At 40.0% G+C, this 17786-nt stretch overlaps 1 protein-coding gene across 1 annotated transcript in view; it reads left to right on the top strand.

Annotated features, from left to right (window-relative positions):
• Positions 1-17292, top strand: part of GTF2F2 (general transcription factor IIF subunit 2) — a 265374-nt gene extending 248082 nt beyond the window's left edge. The window contains exon 7 of the mRNA XM_007947821.2: positions 17173-17292. Coding sequence (XP_007946012.1) covers positions 17173-17292 — 120 coding nt within the window. The remainder of the gene's footprint in view (positions 1-17172) is intronic.
• The last annotated feature ends 494 nt before the right edge of the window (positions 17293-17786 follow it).

Genomic DNA, 17786 nt, shown 5'->3' with positions numbered 1-17786 from the left:
GGCCTGAGTTGCCTCTCCTCACCTAATCCCTTCGGCTGACTGCTCTTCTCTCTGGCTTCCTGGCTTTTAAACCCCTTTCTCCTGATCTTCCCGCTTGCTACTTCGGGCGTCCCTGAATTGTCTCTCCTCACCTATAAGCCTGGGCTGACTCTTTTATAGAATTAATAATATGTGATCTTTTGTGACTGACTTCTGTCACTTAGGCACAATGTTTTCCAATTTCATCAGTGTTATAGTATATATGAATAGTTCATTAATTTTTATTGTCAAATGGTATTCCATTGTATACCACATTTTATTTATCAAGTCATCAGTTGATTGACATTTGTATTGTTTCTACTATTTACTAAGAATTAAGCTGTGAACATTCATGTACAAGTTTTTGTGTAAATGTATGTTTTCATTTCACTTTAGAGTGAAATTGGTGGAAATTTCCATCAATATGGTAATTCTAGGTCCCTGAGTAGTGCACACAGTTTGTACTTTACTACCAACCAAAAGGTTAGCATTTTGAATCCACCCAGCAGTGCCATGGAAGAAAGGCCTGGCAGTCTCCTTCCATTGGATTTCAGCCATTGAAAACCCTATGGATATATAAGTGGTCTCTATCTTGAGCAGCAGAGGAAGGAAAGTTAGTAATTGGAGGAGTACTGAAATCTGTATCTAATTGCCTCCGTGAACAACTGCTGCCTTCTCCATAAGACCAGATAGAACTGGATAGTGCCCAACTACTATTACATGATGTTTTGATAAAAGCTTATATAGAAGAATACTGATCAAAAGAGGTGGAAATGTAGAATAGGATTTAAAATGCTCATGGAATCCAGATGGTGAAGGGGCCATTGAAGTTATATGATCCCCTAAACTGTTGCCCTGAGTAAATCTTTAAACTGAAACTATTCCCTGGTATCATCTTTAAACCAAACAGTAGTTTAGCTTAATTAATAATGTTTGCCTTGAGCACTGTGCTCTTTCAAAGAACTATCTATGTGGGATCCAATTGATAGTTGTTGTTGTTGTTATTTACCATCGAGTCGGCCCCGACTCATAGTGACCCCTCCTTGGATTTCTGAGGCAGTATCACTACGGAAGTAGGAATGCCCAACCTTCCTTCTGAAGAGTGGCCACTTGAAATGTTAGCCAAATGCTTAGGGCACTGAGTTTGTGTTAACACTAGTGAAATAATTTGGGAAAAGAATATTGGAAAAGGTGGCATAAGTGAATAATGTAACCAATGTCATTAGATCAGACATGTGAAAATTGTTGAATTGGTGTATGTTTTGTTACATATATCTTCTCACACACACACAAATTCAGTCTTTAAAAAAAGAAAACCCTACAAAGTGCAGGTCCACACTGAAACACGAGGGATCACCGTGAGCCCAAATTGACTCAATGGCAATGGCTATGTTTAACCTTTTGATGAACTGCCAGACTATCATCAGTTCTTTTTTTTTCAGCCCTGAACAGCACCAAAAACTTTATTTACATTGCCCTAAAGTGAAATTTTACCCTCCTTCTAAATATTTTAAGGGTGAATAATGCTTCTCCATTGGAAATATTAGCTAATTTACTGAAAACTCTGTATTAGTAAAATAAACCTACACAGTCTCCTAGCTTACAATTTAATTTCCAACAGTATTATCAAGTAGATTAGTAATAACTATGCCAATCTACATTTCCAAGGCGGTATCACTATGGAAGTAGATTACCCACCCTTCTTTCCAAGGAGTGGCTGGTGGGTTTGAACCGCCAGCCTTCTGGTTAGCAGTCAAGTGCCTTAGGCACTATGCTACCAGAGCTCCTTCAAACTCAAGAATACATACGTAAATTTCAAAAGAAATCTTCAGAGGATTTCATCTTTGTACATTAAGTGTTCCAAAATTTAACTATATATTTGTTTCCCATGTATTCCAACCTTAGAATACCTGACAGTATTCCAAGGTTTAATTGTGTCCAGTATACAAATAAATTAATATACTTTAAAAAGCATATCATCAAACAAATAATTACAAGTTTTATCCCAAAGAAAGTACAAATCTCTCCCATCTTTGCTTCTAACGAACATTCCATTGTACCTCTTCCCAGATAGATTTGTTCATTCTTCAGGCAGTCCATGGTATATTCAACATTCTTTGCCAACACCATGATTCAGAGTCATCAGTTCTTCTTTGTTGTTGTTGTTGTTATGTGCCATCGAGTCAGACCTGACTCATAGCGAGTCCTCCTTGGGTTTCTGAGGCAGTATCTCTACGGAAGTAGATTGCCCAACCTTCCTTCGGAGGAGTGGCTGGTGGGTTTGAACTGCCAGCCTTCTGGTTAGCAGTCAAGTGCCTTAGGCACTATGCTACCAGAGCTCCTGACTCAGTTCTTCTTTAGTCTTCCTTATTCATTGTCCAGCATTGTCATGAGGCAATTGAAAATACCATGGCTTAGGATCAGGTGCATCTTAGTCCTTAAAGTGACATCTTTGCTTTTGGACACTTTAAAAAGGTCTTTTGTAGCAGATTTCCCCATTGCAATGTATAATTTCATTTCTTGACTTCTGCTTCCATAGGCATTGATTGTGCATCCAAGTAAAAGGAAACCCTTGACAATTTTAATGTTTTCTCTGTTTATCACGATGTTGCTTATTGGTCCAGTTATGAGGATTTTTGTTGAGTTGTAATCCATAGTGAAGACTTTGCTCTTCAAGTCCTTTTCACTTTCAGCAAGCAAAGTTGTGTCATCTGTGTATCACAGGTGGTTAATGAATCTTCCCCTGATCCTAATACCATGTTTTTCTTTATCTAGTCCAGCTTCTCAGATTATTTGCTCAGCATACTGATTAAATAAGTATAGTGAAATGATACAACCCTGACCCGCCTCCACTCCTGATTTTGAGCCACACAGTATCCCCTTTTTCTGTTCAAATGATTGTCTGTCTATAGGTTCTATATGAGCACAATTAACTTTTCTGAAATTCCAGTTCTTCACAATTGCAGTGAATTGCTTGATGTGGCCCTTCTAGCCATTTTCCTCCATTCTGTGATGTTTTGTAAATTGCATTATCCATGCCTATTTGGGGTGGTGTGGTAGTTAATGTCAGGTATCAACTTGGCTAGGCAGCTGATAGTAGTCATTCCCTATAATGACTGGCAATCGACTCTGTGATGGGATTTAGGTTAATTCTGTTGGGGCAACACAGTTGGAATGTATCTTGAGTCCTGCCTTGCTGGAGGGTATAATTCAAATCACCACCCTTAGCTTCCCTGAGGGTCTACCTACAATCTCCTGGGAAGATTCCCTCTCCCCTTGCTCCGGCTCTGTGTCTTGGATCATCCTCATCTCACCCCTGGATTTGGGACAGCAGCCGTCATCTGATCTGCTGATTAAGGTTCATCGAACCCCGAGAGTTGGGAGGATCCGCCAGACCTACTCACGGACCCGGGACTTGCCAGCCTGCCAGCCTCAACCACTACTACGTGAGACGAACCCTTGGGTGTCTGTGAGTTCTGTGAGGCGTTACAGCGAAATACAGAACCCTAAGACTGGGGAAATTACTGGGAGGAGGAGGAGGAGTTAATGTCTGAAATGATGGAGTGGCATGGTAGTTTGGACATTTGGAATATCTTTGACCTCTGCCTCATGGGGACCGGCCTCGTGCTGATCTTTCTAAGAGAAACTGTTCAAGCAATGATGTTATCCATAATTTATTATGATTCACATAGTCAAGTTCATTTGCATAGTCCATAAAACAGAGGTAAACATCTTTCTAGTATTTTCTGGTTTTAGGCAAGACCGTCTCACAATACTTGTCTGTCAGTTTGTCGTCATACTGTGGTAGCTTGTATGTTGCTGTGATGCTGAGAGCTATGCTACCACTATTTCAAATAATCAGCATGATCACCCGTGATTGACAGGTTTCAGGAGAGCTTCCAGACTAAGACAAACTAGGAAAAAGGAACTGGAGATGTACTGAAAAAAAAAAATGGCTGGTGAAAACCTTATTAGTAGCAGTGGAACATTATCTGCTATAGTGCCATAAGATGAGCCCCTCAAGTTGGAAGGCACTCAAAATATGACTGGGGAAGAGCTACTTCCTCATAAAAGAGTCAACCTTAATGTTGTGGACAAAGAGCTTTCAGGACTTTGATTTGCTGATGTAGCATAACTCAGAATGAGAAGGAACAGCTGCAAATAGCCATTACTAATCAGAACTGGAATGTATGAAGTATGAATTTAGGAAAACTAGAAGTTATCAGAAATGAAATAGGACATATGAAGATTGATATCCTAGGGATTAGTAAGCTGAAATGGACTAGTACTGGCCATTTTGAATCAGACAGTCATACAGTTTATTATTGCCAGGAGTGACAGATTGAAAAGCAATGACATTGCATACATCATCAAAAAGAAGGAACTATACTTGTATGTGAGCTGCTGTTTGGAAAATGAATTTGTTGTGTAAACTTTGACCCAAAGCACAATAAAATTAAAAAAAAAAAAACTATCCTAATTTCAAGGTCTGTCCTGAAGTACAATGCTGTCAGCAATAGAATAATACCCACAGGCCTACAAGGAAGACCAGTTAATATGATTATTCAAATTTACACACCAACCACTGAAGCCAAAGATAAAGAAATTGAAGAGCTTTGCCAACTTCTGTAGTCTGAAATTGATCAAACATGCAATCAAGATGCATTCATAATTACTGGGGATTAGAACATGAAAGTTGGAAACAAAGAAGAAGGATCAGTAGTTGGAAAATATGGCCCTGATGATAGAAATTATGACAGAGATCTCATGATAGGATCCTGTAGGACCAACAACTTATTCATTGCAAATACCTTTTTTCAACAGCATAAATGGCAGCTGTATGTATATGTGGACATCCTGTGTGGGATACACAGGAATCAAATTAGCTACATCTGTGGAAAGAGACAAAAGAGAAACTCAATATCACCAGTTAGAACAAAACCAGAGGCCAACTATGGAACAGACCATTAACTCCTCATATGCAAGTTCAGGTTGAAGCTGAAGAAAATTAAAACAATTCCACAAGAGTCAAAGTATGACCTGAGGTATATCCCACCTGAATTTAGAGATCGTCTCCAGAGTAGATTTGATGCATTAAACACTCACTAATGACTAAAGACCAGTTAAGTTGTGGATATCGAGGATATTGTAATGAAGACAGCAAAGGGTCATTAAAAAGACAGGAAAGAAAGACCAAAAGGGATATCAGGGAGTTTGAAACTTGCTCTTGAATGTAGAGAAGCCAAAGCGAAAGGTAGAAGTGATGATGTAAAAGAGCTGAACAGAAGATTTTGAAGGGTGGCTCAAGAAAACAAAATAAAGTATTATAAGGAAATGTGCAAAGACCTGGTATTAGAAAACCAAAAGAGAAAAACATAATTGGCATTTCTCAACCTGAAAGAACTGAAGAAAACAATTCAAGTCTCGAATTGCAATATTGAAGAATTCTGTAAGTCGAGTCCGACTCAACAGCACATAACAACAACAATGGGCAAAATAATGTTCAACCATTTCAGAAGGTAGCATATGGTCAAGAACTGATGGTATTTGAAGAAGTCCAAGCTGTACTGAAAGCATTGGCCAAAAACAAGTCTCCAGGAGCTGACAAAGTACTAGCTGAGCTGTTTCAACATACAGCTACCTGTATGTTGAACTAGAAAAGATCTGTATTTTTACCCATTTCCAAAGATGATCTAACAGAATGCAGAAATTGTCAAAGTGTCATTAATATCAAATATAAGTAAAGTTTTGCTGGAGATAATTCAAAAATGGTTGTAGCAGGGAACTGCCAGAAGTTCAAGCTGGATTCAGAAGAGGGTGTAGAATGAAGGATATCATTGCTGATGTCAGGTGACTCTTGGTGAAAGCACAGATAACTTACCAGCACACAAATATTAATACAGTGATAAACAGGTTATTTGGAATTTGGGTCAAGTGGTAATGTAGGGCCAAGGGGTAGGGGGAGAGGTCTGCTTTGACCATTTCAGTAGCCATCTGTCGGCTTCTTGGAATTGTACCTTGGAAAGAATGGAGGGATGCAGTCAGTCATTGTGGCCCTGAGAAGAAGACAGAGGTGGAATCCACTGAGGAAGTGGAGGTATAACTAGAAGAATGAAGAAGGGAAATAGGAAGATGTCCCATGTTCCAGAGCAGCCCCAGCAACACCTTTCTCTCTTGTTCACAGTTTTCTCTGTCTTGAGAAGTGAAAACATCTGTTGCTTTTGTTCACAGCTTATGCCTAATGTGTAGCTTATTTATTTTTTAATGAAAGAATTTTGTGCCACCAAACCTCTAAACGTCTTCGTTAGTTCTGCTGACCTTGTTCTATTGACCTTGCTTAAAGGAGTCACGGTCACAAAAATCATATAAAGATGAAGTGATACTTTAAAATTATCACAGGACCAACAATCCCCTTTTTGCCATGGGATCACTTCATAAAAAGCACGCAGTACCATTTCCCTTTTGTGGCTGTGTTCCTTATTAGGGCCGTCTTTGGTACAGACCTGCATACTGCATATTCAGTCTAACTTTTCTGGGAAGATTTTTTTATTAGAAGCCTAGTACAGTGATATTGGTTTGCCTAAAGCGTTAGTACTTGGTGATCAACTCTTTGTCAAAGGTATGTTTTTGATCAGTGTCTAGGAATTCAGATGTGGTGACTGACTGTGTAAGCAGTGCTTATCACTGAAATGCCCTTGCAGATAAGTCTTCCATTTGGTTGTCAAGTATGTAGAGGAAAAGATTACTGAGGAGTGGTAGGGAGGAGGAGGGAAGGAAGGAAGGAGAAAATTAAAGACTAGAATAGTAGGCTTCTGTGCTTTGTGGTTTTACATAGGTTTGTCTCACTTGTCAGTTTCTTCAGAGAAAACTAAGAAGTTGATCTATGAATTTTTGTCTCTTGGGCCACCACAATTTTATCTTGACCTACAAATTACTTGCATTTGATATTATGACACTGTTTAACAATTTCTGCATTCTGTTAGATCATCTTCCTTTGGAAATCGGTAAAAATACGGATCTTTTCTAGTTCAACATTGACCCAGCATTGTAGTCATTAGGCCTCTTTGTTCTGGTATGTTCTTTGTGTTTTTCCTTCCAAGAAAGCTGTGATATTCTATCCATTTTTTTTCTCTGCATTCAGACTTGCTGTAAATACTCTCCCACACATCCCTTTGATGAAGACCTGCTGGACTGAGCCAGTTTTTCATTTCAGATCTTATGCTACCAGGCTGCACATAGTCTGTGAGGACAAATCTCCCCAATCCTATGTGACATAAAGGTGACCTAAGCAGGTCTTGTATTCTTTGTGTAAAATAGAAGTGGCCAGGCAAAAAATTTAATTGGAAAGTCACTCAATGTTTGAAAGGAGGGGAACTGGTTTCTCTTGCCTTCTGCACAGAGTTGGTGTTCAGTTCAGATGATCAAATATACATCCTCAAAGAACCTAACATCTTGACTCAGGCTGGCTTAGGTGCCTCTTCTCTGTGCTCCCATAACACCTGGTACATCATGTCTCTGTTACTTTGCTTCTACTTATAATTGCCTTTGTCTCTCCCCCACACACCTAATCTTAAACTATGAACTCTATGAGGATGAAGGCTGACTTTAATCTTTTAATCTACTTTCCTGGCACACAGTAAGTGCTATAATAAAAATATAACTTACTTAATAAATTTTTAAAATGAGAACAAGATTAACAATTAATCTTCAGTCTTATTAGAACCTAAATAATCTCCTCAGTTGGTTTTGTCTCCAGCAATGTTTTAGCAATAGTCATTCAAATTCAGGTATTGCAAGTTAGTTGGTAAAACTTCACTTTTCAAACTAGGGCATTGCCCTGTAAGCTAGTCACAGCCTGAGTTCTAACAATGAAAGAACTGGAATGAGCAAAATGTAGCTTTGTGGACCTTGTACTAGGTTTCCCCTCAGCACCACCCGTCCTTCAGTCCTCATAGCCCCTTGTCTGCTTTGAGCGTGTCTGTGTGTGTGCATGCGTGCATGTGGTAAAATATGGACAACCTACAATTTGCCATTTTGACCGTTGTTAAGCATGTAACCCACTGACATTTATCATAATCACTGTGTTATACAGCCATCAATCACCACTGTTTCCACAACTTTTCATCACCCCAAACAGAACATCTGTACCCATTCAGCTATTACTTCCCATATTCTCTCCCCCCGCCAGCCCATGGTAAGCACTTAATCTACTTTCTGCTCTATACATTTGTCTGTTCTAGCTATGTCACATAAGTGGAATCATACAGTATGTGGTCTTTTGTGTCTAGTTATTTCACTTAGCAGTGTTTTCAGGTTCGTCCATGTTGTAGCATGTATCAGCACTTCATTCTTTTTTATGACTGAAAAATATTTCAGTGTGTGTATATTACATTCCATTTATCCTTTCATCTGTTAGTGGACATTTGCGTTGTTTCCACCTTTTGGCTATTGTGAATAGTGCTGCAGTGGACATTGGTGTACAAGTATCTGTTTGAGTCTTTCAGTCACATCTTTTGGGTATATACCCAGGATTGGAATCGCAGGGCCATATGGAAGTTCTATGTTTTGCTGTTTGAGGAACCACCAAACTGTTTTCCATGGCAACTGCACCATTTTACATTCCCACCAACTGTGGACAAGGGTTCCAATTTCTCTTCATCCTCACCAACTCTTATTATATTCTTATTATTTGATAGTAGTCATCCTAGTGGATATAAAGTTGTATTTCATTACAATTTTGATTTGCATTTCCCTAATGACTAATGATACTGAGTGTTTTTTCATATGCTTATTGTCCATTTGCATATCTTCCTTTTTAGAGAAATGTCTGTTCAAAGCCTTTGCCTATTTTTGGCTCTTTGTCTTTTTGTTGTTGAACTGGCCCCAGTGTGCTCTTAACCTCATCCTCTTCATTCCTTCAGCCTAAGCATATTGAAACTCTGTGATATGCCAGCCAGGCACTGTAATAGTTCTGGTATTACAAAAGTGAATGAGATGTCTGTGTCTGTCTTTCAGCAACACATAGTTTAATAGGAGAGATAAACATGTAAATCAAAGAATTATAATATGAAAATAATAATATAAGGATGGTTACCATGGAGGGGAAGAGAGGGAAAATTGCTAGGAAGGTAAGAGACAAGTATTGATTTGGGTGAAGGGAAGAGCAATACAAATACTGAGGACTATCTTTGAAGTATAGGAGCTCTGGAAGCATAGTGCCTAAGGCACTTGACTGCTCACCAGAAGGCTGGTGGTTCAAACCCACCAGCCACTCCTTGGAAGGAAGGTTGGGCAATCCTACTTCCATAGTGATACTGCCTCGGAAACCCAAGGAGGGGTTGCTATGAGTTGGGGCCGATTCGACGGCAAACAACAACAACAACAAATCTTGAAGTATGAGCAGTGTGAAATATAAATCTAAGGGGTGGGGCTGTTAGGGAAAGTTGCTGTGAGAATGTGACATTTGAGCCTACTCTTAAAGGATGAGGTATTCATCTCAATGGAGGGAGACTGAAACCATTCCCCTTGTGAATGGGAACCAGACAAGGATCCCCTCTGTCACCACTTCTGTTCACCATCATATTGGAAGTCCTTGCCAGGGCAATATGGCAAGAAAGGGAAATCAAAGGCATCCAGATTAGTAAGGAAGAAGTCAGACTATCCCTATGTGCAGATGATATGATCCTATACATAGAAAACCCAAGAGACTCAACAGGAATACTACTGGAACTAATTAAAAGATTTAGCATAGTGGCAGGATACATGATCAACATACAAAAATCAATTGGATTCCTCTACACCAGCAAAGAGATTGCTGAAAAGGAAATCAGTACCATTTACAATAGCTATGAAAAGGATAAAATACTTGGGAATAAATCTTACCATGGATACCAAAGACCTATTTGAAAAAAAAAAAAAAAATACTACAAAACACTACTTCAGGAAATTATAAGAGAGCTACATGAATGGAAGAAAGAACAATGTTCATGGATTGGAAGGTTGAATATTATGAAAATGTCATTACCACCCAATATAATCTCTACCTTCAGTGCAATCCTTGTCCAGATACCATCAGTATTCTTTAAGGATATGGAAAAACCAGTCACTAACTTTATATGGAAAGGAAAGAGACCTCAGATAAGCAAGCACCACTGAAGAAGAAAAACAAAGTAAGAAGTCTCACACTCCCAGATCTCAAAACCTACTCTTCAGCCACAGTAGTCAAAACAGCCTGGTATTGGTACAACAGCAGACACACAGACCAGTGCAACATAATTGAGAACCCAGAAATTGGTATGCCAATTCCTTAAAAAGTTGGAAACAGGAATACCATTTGATCTAGCAAGGAATCCCATTACTAGGTACATATCCTAAAGAACTGAGAGCCAGGACACGAACAGATATATATACATCCATGTTCATCACAGCACTATTCACAATAGCAAAGAGATGAAAACAACCTAAGTGCCCATCAACAGAAGAATGGACAACCAAACTATGGTATATACACACAATGAAATACTGTGCAACACTAAAGAATAACATAGAATCTGCAAAACACTGCATAATGTGGATGAACTTGGGGGACATTATACTGAGTGACATAAGTCAATCACAGAAGAATAAATATGTATTAGATTAGTCTGTTATAAAAAGTCAAGGAAAGGTTCATATGTGGAAGGAAACTTTCTTTGTTGGTTACCAGGGGTGAGAAGGGAGGGGAGAGAACACTGCTAGATAGGTAGAGACAGGTACTAATTTGGGTGAAGGGAAGGGCAATGTACCAAATGTGAGTATTCAACACAGTGGCATTGAGAACGAGGGAGACAGAGAGAGGTGCATGGCAGGTACAGACACAGACAACAAAAATGAACCCTTTTGTATGTACAGTACTGCATTGTCAGTGATGGCAAACATTGATCAGGTGGACAGATGGGTGGACAAGCTGAATGATCAGGTATGTCTAGGCAGCAGGGGACTGTGCTCATGACCATGTATAGGGTTGGCAGACAGTGTTTCCACAAGTGTATTTGTATGTTCTGTAAGAATGTCCAGATATATAGTAGAGCTGACAAGGAACAAGGTTGTAATCACTTCTTGGCCTAGCCAGCTACCAGGAGGGAGTGAGTAGCTGGACCTGTGGGCTCGGGACCATGGTCACAGGGGACTTTGAGCTCAATTGGCATAACATACTACACAAAAACATTGTTCCACATCCTAGTTTGGTGAGTAGCATCTGGGATCTTAAAAGTTTGCAAGTGGTCATCTAGATGCAACAGTGGGTCTCTCCTCATCCAGAGCAAAGAACAATGAAGAAAAACAAAGATTCATGGAAACAATTAGTCCAAAGGAATGGTACACCATGAGGTCCTTAGCCTGTATGACTGAGATCAGAAGAGTTAGATGGTGCCCAGCTACCACCATCAACCACTCAGAGGGGAATCTCCATAGGAGATCCTGGATAGCGTGGAAGAACAATGTGGAACAAAACTCAAAATCATTTAAAAAAAAAAAAAGACCAGGTTTGCTGGTCTGGTGGAGCCTGGTGAAACCCCTGAAACTGTGGCCCCTAGCTGCCCTTCAGGTCTGGAATTGAACCTGCTCCTGTGGCTTCCAGCCAAATAAAAGACAAGCATATGAGCTGAACATTTACATCAGGTAGAGACACTCCTTGGAGAGATCAGTCGTGGGATAATAGAAGGGCTGTGTGAGCACAAGGAGACAGCTCAGGGGGCCAGAGTGCATAGAGGAAAATGACACAGGACACAGGGAAGAGGTAACTATGGGGAGGAAGTGGGAAAAGAGCTGTTGCATTGTGGGAAATTGCAGTCAGTGTCATGGACAAAGTGTATGTGAACTGCTATCTGGAAAATGAATTTTCTCTGTAAACTTTTACCCAAATCACAATAAAAAAAAAATTTTTTTAAAGTTCATATAAATAAAACTAACAGGGGGCAAAGTTATGGTAACTTCTTAGGCACAGCCAACCACCCTGATGGAATGAGTAGTTGGACCAGTGGGCTTGTAACCGTAGGAGACATCAAGCTCAATTGGCATAACATACTACACATAAACTTTGTTCTACATCCTACTTTGGTGAGTAATGACTGGGATCTTAAAAGCTTGCAAGCGGGCATCTAGACGCAGTAATTGGTCTCTTGTCGTCCAGAGCAAAGAATAATGAGGAAAACCAAAGACACATAGAAACAATTAGTCTGAGGGACTAGTGGACCATGTAAACCTCAGCCTATATAACCATGAGATGAGAACTAGATGGTGCCTGGCTACCACTTGTCAACTGCTCAGAAAGGGATCAGGACAGAAGATCCTGGATAGAATAGGAGAACAATGTGGAACTAAACTCAAAATCATAAAAAAGACCAGGTTTACTGGTCTGATTGAGCTAGTGAGACCCCCAAGACTATGGCCCCTAGTTACCCTTCAGGCCTGGAATTGAATTCACCCCCGTGGCTTCCAGCCAAACACTAGACAGGCATATAGGGTGAACATTAACACCAGGTAGATGTACTCCTTAGAATGATCAATCATGAGAGAACAGAAGGGCAGTTTTTGCACAGGGAGACAACTCAGGAGGCAGGAATACATAGGAAAGAAGGACACGGGCAAGAGGTAACTACAGGCAGGAAGTGGGAAGAGAGCTGTTACATTGTGGGGATTGCAGTCAATGGCGGGAAACAAATGTGTATGAACTGCTGTATGGAAAGTGAATTTGCTTTGTAAACTTTCACCCAAATCACAGTAAAAAATTTTTATTAAAAAAAAAAAAGGATGAGGAGTTCAGATTTAAAGAAAGGGGACAAGCATTAATGGAAAGGGAACAGCATGCAGAAAGAACTGGAATCATGCAGATCCAGAAATAGCAAGTATGTATAAGAGGGAGTATGGAAAGATAAGGCGAAAGGGAATACCAGAGTTGAATGGTTTACCTGTGAAATAGTTTGGAACTGTTGAACGCAGAAGCCAGTGGGAATGTCACTGAAAATTTTTAAGCAGAGGAGTGACATGATCTGACTATTCTCTACCTGTGTCTTCTTCCCTTCAATGATTTTCTGATCTTGTTCTTCCCTAGCATTACCACTACTTTCTGTGATAATGCTTTGTGCCCACTCCCTTTCCAAGCTAATTCATTTGGTTAGAATAATTCATTTCATTTTAGGTTGCAGTTTGTAACATTATAAAAATCCAGGACACTTGCCTCCTCTACACACACCCCATCCCTCCCCCTGCCCCCCCCCAAAAAAAATCTGTACCATGGCTAGGTATTGTGACCCTCATTCCAACTTGTTACGTCACAAATTGAGAAGCTGGGAAGATCTCATTCCATTCTTAACATGTTGGAGGTAGGGAAGGTGACATCTTCATATATGAAAAATACTCAATTACTCTGTTATACTGTATCACCAGAACAGGGGTGGAGCATACAGGAAAGCAATTGAATTTGTATACTTAAAAACTAAATATTTTGTGTTTAAGCCTTTTTAGGCTTCCCATTTTCTGCACTTACATTATAAATGGGCACACTGGACTTAAAGTCAAGAGAGCCTCTTTGGGGTGACCCAAAAGCTGTGAGCGATTGTTCTGTTTGTGATTAGACCCCCCCCTTGCTGTGCGTGGACAGCTGTATGATTGTGCACGAGGTCTTAGCCAATGGCACAATAAGCCATTCTTTGGGATTTTACAAAGATGGCATTCTTGGGACTTATACCGAAAATCATTTGTGGGCAACCTATTATTTTCCATCTGTGAATCCCATTTAATTAGAAAGTAGTTTTCTATGAAGAGTACCCCGTTTTTTTAAAATGTAATTTGAAGTCGCAGGTGGCAGACGTGCGTATTACCTGGCTGCTTCAGGCTTCATGCTTACTCACTCACACAGGTCCTTCAGTGAGGCCAGCTACAAAGGTGTGGGAGGCTGGGCGGCTCCTGCATGACCAGAGCGCCTTTGGTTCATTGCTGCCACCTGCTGGGGCCTGGCTGCTGGGATGAGAAAGCAGCTGAGTGCTCTCACTCAGCCACTCAAGGCCTGCTGAGGAACCAGTATGTAGTTCTAGGGCTAATCAGCGACTGTGTTTCTAGATGCAATCCTACCTCTAATTGAAAGGATGTTACAAACCACAGAGCATTGTACCAAGTTATGGTGGTATAAATTGTGTTGGTAGTGCATATATCCAGGAAAGGCGAGGCTTAGAGAACTGAGTAATGCACCAAGGACTGAAAAATCCCGGGATCTTAGAGCTGGGAGAGTCCTTAGAGCAGTTGTTGTGGGGCATTAACAAAAAAACACACTCACAGCATCAAGTCAGATCCAACTCATGGCAACCCCTCCTTGGGTTTCCGAGGCAGTATCACTATGGAAGTAGATTGCCCAACCTTCCTTCCAAGGAGTGGCTGGTGGGTATGAACCACCAGCCTTCTAGTTAGCAGTCAAGTGCCTTAGGCACTATGGCACCAGAGCTCCCTGTGGAGCATTAGTGTAGTTAAATCAGAATCACTAGGGGCTTGTTAAAAATGCACCTTCCTGGGCATGGCCTAGGAGGTTTTGATTCACAGGGCCTCATGTGGGGCTCCTTTAACAAGCTTCCTGTGAGGTTCTTATGCAGGTAATTCTAGTGTCACACTTGAGAAGGGCACTACCTGAAATATTATTTAGGCAAGAGCATCTTAATTATTTTCTTGATTTCAATAAATACAAAAAATAGTATGTCTTTATTGAAAGTTTGTGAAATTTCAATGTCAAAGACTTTAGGCCACGTTCATTGCATACACACACACATACTCCCAGGCTCCCGGATTCCAGTACTCCCAGGCTCCTGCATAAAGAATCACTGGTGCATTCCATGCCCTTTGTTCTGTAAGCAGTAAAGCTGAGGGCCAGGTGAATTGGTATCTGCATGAAGCACACTGTTCACTGCCATCATCAGTGGGCAGATACTGGCTCATTGCCTGGTTCTGCTTCAGCTATAGTTTGTGACTCAGTTAATCATTTCTTTTTTTCTGTATTAAGTTTTTCCATATCAGAATAAAACTGTACTTTTTAGTAAATACCAGAAATTCTAATTTTAAAGAACGATGTTAAGTGGTGTTACCAATGCTATTCCCTTGATGCAACTCCTCCTCTTTCCCCTTTTGACATCACTCATCAAAGGTCCCTACCACCAGTTTTTAGGGTATATGTTTTCACTACAATTAAAAAAAAAAAAAAACCTCCCAGTACTTCCCCTGTCCTTCATGTCAACTCAGACAATATATAGACAAACTTGGGACCAGAGGAGTCGTAGAAACATAGCCTCATCCCTGAACCCCTATTTTGAGGAAAAGTAAGTTCTTGACTCAAGAGTATATACCATTCCTCCCACACCTCAGTCAAAAACTAACAAAAGTCATGTGGTGTATACCTCAAATTCAGATAACCTACTGAAATATGTCAGGCATTACTTTTGACTTGCATTAAAACATATACTATTTTTTATTTGTTTAGGTTTTCTTACATCTACTGCCTCTTAGGATTGAGGGGCACATTTTAAATCGATCTTAGGAATATTTTGCTTGGATGAGTCACTCTATTACTGTAACCAGTCTTTGAATTGAAGCACACACACCAAAAATGTTGGATTGGTTCTTTCTGCAGCAGGAAAATCACTTTTCAATAATTAACTTTCCTCTCTAAGAAGGAAGGACTGTAATTTATATTAATTAGCTGATAGTAGAATGCTTTTTGGCTTGGGTATTGGTACACAATGGTGGAGTTTTATATTAGGTAGCCATCATTTCTGTGGATATAGCAATCATTAGGTAGCTATCTATTGAATTTTTGAGGACCTACAATACCACAGTACAGAGTCTGCCCCACGTCACTGCTCACCCCTTTCCCTTGGAAGAGCAAAGCACAAAAAGCTGAAGCCCTGCTTCATGACTGTTAGCATGCCTTGTTACTGTTTGTTACCTCTCATTCCATCTTGGTAAGCATGGCCAGCACAGATAATAATGTCCCTCATTACACAGGAATAGGAAGTGGCCCGATAGCAAGTTTGAGAGCCCACCTTGGAACTGAGCATTCTGGATACCTGCTCTTTGCTTGTTTCACAGAATATAGATTCACAAATATATATATCTATATATGTGTATATGTCTTCATTTATTAGTGCTGCTAGAACAAAAATACCACAGGGGGCTTTAACAAGGAGAAATTTATTTTCTCACAGTTAAAGAAGCTAAAAGTTCCCCATTCAAGGAAAAAGGTCTTGGTCTCTTCACCTTCTGCTCCTCATTCTTGAGGATCTTCCTGTGACCTGGCATCTGTCTCTTCCTTCTGTGTTTTCTTGCTTCTGTGCCTAATCTGCATTTTTTATAAAAAATATCAAAAATGATTGGCTTTAGACACACCTTACACTGATACGGCCTTGTTAACATATCAAAGAAAACCTCCCCCCCCCAAGGGAATTATATCCACAGGTATGTTGTTGTGTGTTGTCAAGTCAATTCCAATTCATAGAGACCCTATAGGACAGAGCAGAACTGCCCCTTAGGGTGTCCCAGGCTATAATCTTTATGGGAGCAGATCACCAGGTCTTTTCTCCTGCAGAGCCACTGGTAGGTTCAAACTCCTGACCGACCTTTTTGCTAGCAGCCAACTGCTTAACCATTGCACACTGGGGCTCCTTATCCACAGGTAGAGGGGTTAGAATTTACAACACATAATTTTGGGGCACACAAGTCAATCCATAACAATTTGCTACTGCTCCTAAAATCAGAATAACCCTGTGTGATTGTGAGCTGAGTCCTTGAGTGCCATTCATATCAAGGACAGAATACACTTGCTATGCTGTATCATACTTATCAGTGTTGAGTGCCAGTAATTTTTTAGTGTATTGTCATCTAGACTTTTTTTTTGAGCTCTAAAATTGCTGACATCTAAAACTTCAACCTTTTTAATGCAAATTATCACATATTTACTCATACATACTGTATGTATAGAATCAAAAGGTAGTTTATTGAATGTTGTTACAGAGAAATCTTGTTGAGCTTTTCGGATCATAATTTTCATCACTTGTAAATTGTACTTTGGCATGTCAGTTTTATTTTAAATTGTATTTCCTGCCTTTAGGGGTTTTATTTTGTTTTTTTGTTTTACAGATGTACCTGAAGGAAATCTTAAGAGAAATTGGTATTCAGAATGTAAAAGGGACCCACAAAAACACATGGGAGCTGAAGCCAGAATACAGACATTATCAGGGAGAAGAAAAGAGTGATTGAGAAAACTCTTTCCCAGCATACCAGTGGAACAACGCAGGGGGCTCCTGTGCCAGCCTTGGTACTTGAAGACTTGAGCACCATCTCTTAACAGGGTTAAATGACTGGATCCTTAATTTCTCTACCTAAATTTTTTAAACCAATAATTCTTGTAAAGTTTGTTTTTTGAGAAGAAAGAACAAATTTATTTATAACTTGTATTAAACTAGATTATTCATGATGAGGCTAGAGGCTGGGGGATTAAGAGGGTATTTCTTTTAAAGCGTTAATTTTTAAACTGTAAAGTTAGGAAGTGAGGACTGTCTGTCCTCACTGTCTGTCTCTCTGGGGAGCTGAGGTAATACAGATCCAGAGTGAATGCATCACAAGAAAAAATAGTTGACTGTAGTCAAAAGGAATAAAAAGCCAGAGTTCCCAGTTCTGAAGTTGTCAAAGAACAAAGCTGCCTTTGGTGTTTTTTCTGTTTACAGGTGACCGCACACACATTTGTTTGTTTA

This window comes from Orycteropus afer, unplaced genomic scaffold, assembly GCF_000298275.1.
Source record: "Orycteropus afer afer isolate SDZICR_OR568_19922 unplaced genomic scaffold, OryAfe1.0 scaffold00194, whole genome shotgun sequence".
NCBI classification, from domain to species: domain Eukaryota; kingdom Metazoa; phylum Chordata; class Mammalia; order Tubulidentata; family Orycteropodidae; genus Orycteropus; species Orycteropus afer.
The sequence above is the reverse complement of the archived record's forward strand: the minus strand, read 5'-3'. Positions and strand labels throughout refer to the sequence as shown.